Source organism: Pterocles gutturalis, unplaced genomic scaffold (assembly GCF_000699245.1).
Source record: "Pterocles gutturalis isolate BGI_N339 unplaced genomic scaffold, ASM69924v1 scaffold8647, whole genome shotgun sequence".
Lineage (NCBI taxonomy): Eukaryota > Metazoa > Chordata > Aves > Pterocliformes > Pteroclidae > Pterocles > Pterocles gutturalis.
This window is the reverse complement of record NW_010112739.1, coordinates 3,050-11,767: the sequence shown is the minus strand read 5'-3', so window position 1 is coordinate 11,767 and position 8,718 is coordinate 3,050. Positions and strand designations below refer to the sequence as shown.

General features: G+C 39.3%; 1 protein-coding gene across 1 annotated transcript; it reads right to left on the bottom strand.

Annotated features, from left to right (window-relative positions):
- Positions 1-390: 390 nt before the first annotated feature.
- On the bottom strand, positions 391-8,515 carry FGFR1OP2 (FGFR1 oncogene partner 2). Its single transcript, XM_010074177.1, has 5 exons — positions 8,381-8,515; positions 7,147-7,264; positions 6,102-6,244; positions 1,848-1,961; positions 391-1,082 (listed from the first exon to the last, which is right to left on the bottom strand). Exons 1-5 carry the CDS (start codon positions 8,513-8,515, stop codon positions 945-947), a joined length of 648 nt encoding a protein of 215 aa, XP_010072479.1. The 3' UTR covers positions 391-944.
- Between the last annotated feature and the right edge of the window lie 203 nt (positions 8,516-8,718).

Sequence of the window (8,718 nt, the reverse complement as noted above, 5' to 3'; positions counted from 1 at the left end):
GTATTGATTGCAGGCATGCAGGCTTCCAACTTCGCCATAGAGCTTCTCCCTCCCTCCCCCAGCCACCTTTCTGCTGCTACTGTTTGGGTGCTTTCAAATTGCTGTTTGCCAGTCAGGAAGCTTGGGCAGGCAATCAAGAGAGAAACAGATGGGACTAATGTGGCTTCTTATCTGTAGACAACTGAGCCTGGTTTTCTCTCATAAAAGTTAAGGCAGAATGATACCATGCTACCTGTGTTCCTGAAAGCAATAAAGTGGGAGCAGCTCTTTTCATGTTTTGAAAATACAATTAAGTACATATTTTAAAGAATCTTTTTCATTTTAAAAAAATAAATATTGAACAACTGCAAAAGCATTGCTTATAAGGCTATAATATATATAAGGCTATCTTGGCCTTATATTTGAACAGGATACTCTGTGGCTAAATTACAGAAATCCTTAAGCTTTATGCTGCCTAAGTACCCTTTCCCTTAAACAGGTTTGTTGCAAAATTGTGATTTTTAAAAAACTTATTAAAAGGAAAAAATATAATGTGGATCATGCACAAAGCATATTCATAAGTTACTGCTTTTAGCCAGAGATCAAACTTTCAATCTTATCTTTATTATACAGTAGGTGCACTGAAACTTTGTATGAGCAATAATTTTATATAAATTATGTGAAGTCTTGTCTTTTATCTGTAAAATGTTTTAATATAAAAATAATTCCCAATTCAGTTCATTAATCCATTTCCTACTGAAGCTAGATCTATGGCAATTAATCTGTCCTTAAGGTTTTTGTAGAATACCAATTTTAATTTATTTGATGCAGTATAAAAGCCACTAAACTGGAGTTTAAGATGCATTAGCTTGCTGGTGCCCTATTCAGTAACAAGTGCTTGACAAGTGACCCCTGATACTCTGTTTGTAAAGTGTGCAATTGAAGCTTGTTGACTTCCACAGTCTTTAGCTTTTCCTCAGGCTCAAATCACTGCTTGTTACTAATCCTGACAGAGATGTACTCTCTGACGCATCTTCTTTCTTGAGGTTCAAAAATGATTCTCTAGTTATTTGAAGAATTTCTCTCAAGCCTTTGTTTTCTTGCTATAACCAGAGAAAGAAAAGGCACGTAATAGAACTCCAGGAAGAAGTCAAGATAACTATATTAATAATCTCCCCTCCCCTCTAATCCAAACACATGTATAAGGATTAAAATACTGATTTGCAGTCAAGTAGTGCTATGTTATCTTCTAAAATTAAGAATATTAGGTTTCTGACCCTCTTGCACTCTTGAAAGGATGTTAATCATAAAAAAAACCTCAAAACACACAGATGGGTAAGAAAAGGGTAATTAAGATCAAATGCTGCATTTAAAAAAAATAATATCCCATTCTTTCCATGCACCTTGTCCCATAATGAACTGCTTTGCTAGCACTTAATCAAAGAGCAGGTGTTGGCCCTCCAATAAGCAACCAAGAATCCCCCCCCAAAAGCACAAAATTATTATTAAAAAAAAAAAAAATTAAAAGCCAAAGGTGTGGGTATTACTATGTGCATCCTAGTGTCTTATTAGGATCAATTTGTATTATTTCCTAGCTGTTGGATGTCCTTGCAGAGACTTCAAAAAAGAGAAAGCTTAAGCCAGTATATAAACATAAATCTCTGATTTCTGGTGATGAATTATCACCTATGCAAGACTTGAGAGTAAGCCCTAGGGGGGAAAATAGTACTTACACTCCACCCAACAAAGTAGCACAGTGAGTGACTGATACAGTTACTCAAAAGAGATACAGTGACTCAATAGAAATAACTGTGATAACATTTACTCCTGTGCTATTTGTGCCATTGCTGTTTTGATTTTATCCTTACCTCAAGCTGAATGATACGCTCCTGCTCTTTGCAGCCATGCTTTTCATCAATTTCAATGGCTTTTCTCATTACTGCTGCCATTTCTGTAATTTGGTCCACATGCACTTGCAGCTCCTAAGACACAAAAATTAAATAATGACAGCTTTAGTAATATATTTTCTGCATTATTAAAAATAAGTAAAGCATTAAATGTGCATTTTGACTGTTGTGCCATTTAATAATGTGAGCACAGGCCTAAATCTGAGAAAACAAGTTATCTAGAACTTTACAGCATGAGCAGCCAGTGAGGTGCTGTTTATTTAAATAAATTTGGTTTGCCACAGCGATACCTTTTATTAGAATTTTATATATGCTTAAATGACTATGCCATGTGCTTGCTCTGACAAGGCCTTCCTGTGTTGCAGGAGCTGAGGTATCTAATTTTGGATATGCAGAAAGTCTAAACTAATCTAAGAACATCATGGTATGTGACATTCTTTCCACTTGTTTGAAACCTGATCCGAAGTCTGGTACAGCCAGTACCAGCCCATGGGTAGGCATTTATCTCTTGCAAAGACCAGATGAAGTGGTCACCCTTACTATGTCACACATCAGGAAACTCAGACCCTCTATAGAGATGGGTGCAGCCTCACGCTCATAAGCCCTAGTCCTCGTGGGTGACCTAAATCACCCTGATATCTGTTGGAGGAACAACACAGCAGGGCATAAGCAAGCCAGGAGGTTCCTGGAATGCACTGATGATAACTTCCTTCTCCAAGTGACAGAGGAGCCAACAAAGAAAGGTACTATACTGGACCTTGTTCTCACCAATGAGGAAGGGCCAGTGGGGAATGTGAAGCTCAAGGGTGGCCTTGGCTACCATGTCTGTAAAATGGTGGAGTTTTAAGATCCTTATGGCAGCAAGATGGGTGCACAGCAAACTCACTACCCTGAACTTCAGGAGAGCACACACTTTGGCCTCTTCAGGGATCTGCTTGGTATAGTGGGATAAAGCCCTGGAAGGAAGAGGGGCCCAAGAAAGCTGGTTATTATTCAAGGATCACCTCCTCCAAGCGCAGGAGCGATGCGTCCCAACAAAGAGGAATTCAGGCAAAAAGGCCAGGAGGCCTCTGTGGATGAACAAAGAACTCCTGGACAAACTCAAAAAAAGGAAGCATACAGAGAGTGGAAGCAAGGACAGGTAGCCTGGGAGGAATACAGAGAAATTGTCCGAGCAGCCAGGAATCAGGTTTGGAAAGCCCTGATAGAATTAAATCTGGCCAGGGATGTCAAGAGCAACAAGAAGAGCTTCTATAGGTACGTCAGTGATAGAGAAGACTACAGAAAATGTGGGCCCTCTCTGGAGGGAAACAGGAGAGCTCGCTACCCAGGATGTGGAGAAGGCTGAGGTACTCAGTGACTTTTTTTGCCTCATTCTACGCTGAGAAGCACTCAAGCTATACTGCCCAAGTCGCAGCAGGCAAAGGCAGGGACTGGGAGAATTAAGAACCTCCCACTGTAGGAGAAGATCAGGTTTGAGACCATCTAAAGAACCTGAAGGTGCACAAGTCCATGGGACCTGATGAAATGAATCCATGGGTCCTGAGGGAACTGGCAGATGAAGTTGCTAAGCCACCATCCATCGTATATGAGAAGTCATGGCAGTCTGGGGAAGTCCCTGCTGACTGGAAAAGGGGAAACATAACCCACATTTTTTAAAAGGGAAATAAGGAAGACCCTGGGAACTACAGTCTGGTCAGTCTCACCTCTGTGCTTGGCAAGATCATAGAGTAGATCCTCCAGGAAACTATGCTAAGGCATATGGAAATAAGGAGGTGATTGGTGACAGCCAACATGGCTTCACTAAGGGCAAATCATGCCTGACAAATTTGGTGGCCTTCTACAACAGGGTTACAGCATTGGTGGATAAGGGAAGAGCAACTGACCTCATCTACCTGGACTTGTGCAAAGCATTTGACGCTGTCCCGCACAACATCCTTGTATCTAAATTGGAAAGACATGGATTTGATGGATGGACCACTCAGTGGATAAGGAAGTGGCTGGATGGTCACACCCAAAGAGTTGTGGTCAATAGCTCAATGTCCAAGTGGAGACCAGTGACGAGTGGCGTTCCTCAGGGGTTGGTATTGGGACCGGTATTGTTTAATGGCTTTGTGGGAGATGTGGACAGTGGGATTGAGTGCACCCTCAGCAAGTTTGCCGACAATACCAAGCTGTGTGGTGTGGTTGACACACTGGAGGGAAGAGATGCCATCCAGAGGGGCCTTGACAGGCTTGAGAGGTGGGCCCATGCAAACCTCATGAAGTTCAACAAGGCCAAGTGCAAGGTCCTGCACATGGGTCAGGACAATCCCAAGCACAAATACAGGCTGGGAGGAGAATGGATTGAGAGCAGCCCTGAGGAGGACTTGGGGGTGGTGGTTGATGAGAAGCTCGGCATGACCCAGCAATGTGCGCCTGCAGCCCAGAAAGCCAACCATGTCCTGGGCTGCATCAAAAGAAGTGTGACCAGCAGGTTGAGGGAGGTGATTTTACCCCTCTACTCCACTTTCATGAGAACCCACCTGGAGTACTGCATCCAGCTCTGGGGCCCCCAACCTAAGAAGGCCATGGACCTGTTGGACAGAGTCCAGAGGATGGCCACAAAGATGATCAGAGGTTGTTCAGCCTGGAGAAGAGAAGGCTCCAGGGAGACCTTATAGCAGCCTTCCAATCCTTAAGGGGGGGTACAGGAGAGATGGGGAGGCACTCTTTATCAGGTACTGCAGTGAGAGGACAAGAGGTAACAGCTTTAAGCTGAAAGAGGGCAGATTTAGATTAGATATTAGTCATTTTTTCCTGTGAGGGTTGTGAGGCACTGGAACAGGTTGCTCAGAGAAGTTGTGGATGCCCCATCCCTGGAGGTGTTCAAGGCCAGGCTGGATGAGGTTGTGAGCAACCTGGGCTAGTGGAGGGTGTCCCTGCCCATGGCAGTGGGGTTGGAACTACATGATCTTTAAGTTCCGTTCCAACCCAAACCATTCTATGATTCTCTGATAAATGAAATTTCACAGTCCATTTCAGGACAGATATAATTTTACCCCCTTGTCGTGGTACTGCTGCGGCTGTAAGATATGTTATACTATATGCTAAGGTAACTTCTTTTGAAAAGGATTTATACCTTTAATTTTTTAGGAGTTTGTGTTATAGTTCTAATCCAGTAAATTCTTTCACACCAATCTAAGTAGTCCCATTGATTTCAATGGCAGTAATTGCATACATGTGATTTTGTAAGGAGACAAGAAAGCATCAAATTATTAAGCTTTGTTTTCCCAGCATGCAGACCTTAATTCTGCTTTGCAGACTTAGTTGCTGAGGTCACTTAGAACTAATGTTTGCCTACACAGTTAAACGGCTCTCTAATTATTACATTTAACATAAATGGAATATAATACTTTGTTAGAAAGCTCCTGTTTAGATCTCTTTCCTGAAAATACATTTTAAAAGCCTAAACTATATATTAATGCTATAAAAACAGGTTAATTTCATACAAAGCTGCTGAATACTTATATATACCTCACTCATGATGGTTTACAAATATGTTGCTTGATGGCACTTTGCTTTTCTAGTTTTCAAAAGCCATAAGATGAAGCACACCTAATTTGAGCAAATTTCACCACCCTTCAAGTGTCTCAGGCTGCCCTGGATTCTACTCAGCAATCCTGATCAGCACTGAAATGAGAACCAGGGGTCGAAGCAGGAAAGAGGAGAACTGTATGCTCAGTTATTCAATATTCAAAAGAGCTTTAAAATATATTTTTAAAATTTATGGTATTTAGTGAAAAATATTTGAATACTGAATTGAAAAAGCTTATTCCTCCTACTCTCCCCAGTCAGTACAGGTTTACCAATTATTTGTTGGAGTCACAGCATAAGTTAAAGCCAATCTAAATGTCTGAATGTTCTGAGATCTGTGGGGATCTGGAAGTATAATAGGGTAGTTGCCTTAAAGAGCTAGGGAAAACAAAAGTATGTTAAGTAGGTACAGTAATGAAATGCTACTTGATAAAAGTTTAAATAAACCAGAAGCTAGTAAGGTTGACTTACTAGACTGATCAAGTTTCCTGTTCGTATTTCATGGACTGGATTATAAAAATTAGGACTTGTTAGTACAATGACATAAAAACTGAGACAAAGTAAGCTTTCAACTGATCCACTACAAACTCAAGTGTTAACTAAAAAAAAAAAAAAGGCAAAAGACAATAAAGCTATTACCTTGGAATGTTGCTCTTTTAACTTTGTTATTATACTTGGATCATCCTTTTTGCTCGCCATAAGCAACCTAAACATCTGTTCTCTGTACTTGCTCATTATGAGTTCCAAAGCAGACTGATGTTCTTCAAGAGACGTGCGTAGTTCTACCAACATAATTTTAAATTCAGTTAAAATTTAACAGAGAAGAACTGAAACAAAATGCAAAAGTACTTTGGCTTGAGAAAACAAAAAAAAGCCCTTAACTGAGTGTCCCCCCTCCTTGCACCATAAAATCTATGTAGGCTCTTCAAACGTGTTCAGTGGTGACTGCCCTGGGAAAATTCTGGTTCAGTCAAAACCAGAAGGTCTTTTGTTAATATGACTTAATATTCAGTCCCTTTAGCTGATATAAGCCATCTTGAGTGTAGCTGAGGAGCTTTACTCCAGCCACTGTAAGCAACACTGTACAAAAACTGGAAAGAAGTTTACAGATCTTTTTAATCTGCAGCTTGGTAAAATGAGTTAAAAAATGCTTGTGTTCAAAATATACAAAGTCAAAGGACAAATAAATCCTAAAGACAAGATTCATACAAATGGAGATTATAGACTCCTTTGCTGACTACAATTTAGAATACTTGAGGTATGCCAGGAGGAACAGCATATTCCTAGCCTACAGAATTCCAGAAGGAATTATACTACTACATTTACACTACAGCTTGTCCTGACTGCTCTGGAATTAGTTATTTTTAGCAGTGGGAAAACACATTTCCAAATAGATACCTACATGGTAAGATGAAGTTATATCCATCTCTTCACTTGTGCTGAACATTAGATAAGGACTGAAAAAGTAATTTTCCACAACTCCCTCTTTTTGTTGTTCATAGTCCTAGTGATTGGACATTAGGACTCCTTATTGATTGCACTATGATCAGTTAAACTGATAAATTGAGATTAGAAGAAAAAATTCTTCTACAACAATTTTTTGAGAACAGATCAATGGTAAAAGTCTCACTGATTCCAGTGGTGCAGGGTAGAACTTATAAAGGATAGAGTATTAATGTTTTACCTTTATTTTCCTGTTGCAATTCCCTAATCTGTCTGTTTTCTTGTTGGATACCCATCACTAATGTAGACCGAGGACGATGTCTTGCTACTTCATTGAGCTCTTGAATTTCTTCTTGATACTAGTTATTAAAAAAACCAATCACCACAACACAATTGAGTAACTGAAGGCAAGCATTACTCAGCAAGTCACAAAGGACCAGTTCTAATCTCTGTCAAAGTGTCTAACCAGCAAGATAATGCTTGTTTTTAAATAATAATATGGAACAAACACACACTTCTGAAACTGTAGATAACATACTGCCCTTTAGACACAAAACTATCACCTTTGTTTTTAAATAAGTTTCATACCTCAGATGGGTGTAGCGGGCATTATTTAACCTTCAATTAATGCAGGTCAAATTCACCATCAAGTAATTTAAAACTGATATACACATAGTAAAGAGAAACCATAAGGTTTCTAGATATTTACTGTGGCTTCCCAATACCTTAAACCACAAGGTTGTATGAGTACAACTCACATGGACTTAATAGATCCTGACTCTCAACAGTACTCTTGATTTGAAGTTATGAAGCCTCCACATGACTGGTTTTACAGGGATGAAGCACATGCAGGGCTTTATTATTTTACAGGCCCATTAACACATCCTGTGTTCTATTAAAATGACGGGATGAACCCCCATATGGAAAGTCAATAGACACCTTTATGTTTTTCCAGGAGTTCTCCAGTGAAAGTCACGCTCAATTGAAAAACATTCCTTGAATAGCTTACCATCAGAATGGAAATTATCACGAATAAACTTAAGAGGCTACTTTGAAACAAAAGGAGACTATGAAAAGATGAAGTATTCTGTACAGAAGAAAGCATGACAGGGCCTCTGTATAACTAAATGTGCATCTTGAAATTAAACAAATAGTATTTCATAGAAGAGCAAAATACCACACAATAGTGTGTAAGATATCAACCCAATTTCTGCCAGTGTTCTTCAAATAAATGCTAGTTTTCAATATTTAAGCTAGAGTAATAGAGAAAACTTCTTCACAGGATCAAACTAAATATAGAAGCAACCTATTTTTAGATCATAGTCATAACTACAATGAAAATACTTAGTATGGTATTAAAGGATTAACCAAATAATATACTGATTCTACATCGTATAGTAGCACGCAAAAATTATTTTAAATTACGTGGTTCCGAGTTGTTCTTTTAATGGAGTAAACAAAGTTGCAAAACAAACCTGTTTCATTGCTTCAACCCGCTTGTTAAGAGCTGTAGTCTGTTCAATAAGAGCTTCTGCTGCGTTGTCATGTTCCCTTAGCCGTTCCACCAATGCTTTCGCATCTGCTAAGGCTTTTTCAATTGTACAACTCATTTCTAAAGATTAGAAATATATTATTTTCACAACAGCACCTGTTTGCTATATTGAGAACAGCTATCTCTTATAAAAACTTTTTTTTTTAATCTAAAGCAGATGAATACAACTTTCCCCTCAGAAACATCCAAACATTTTGTCTTTTAGGAGCACGGAAAATTTATATATCTTAAGAATACCCTAAAGTCTGCCTTTCCTTTTCC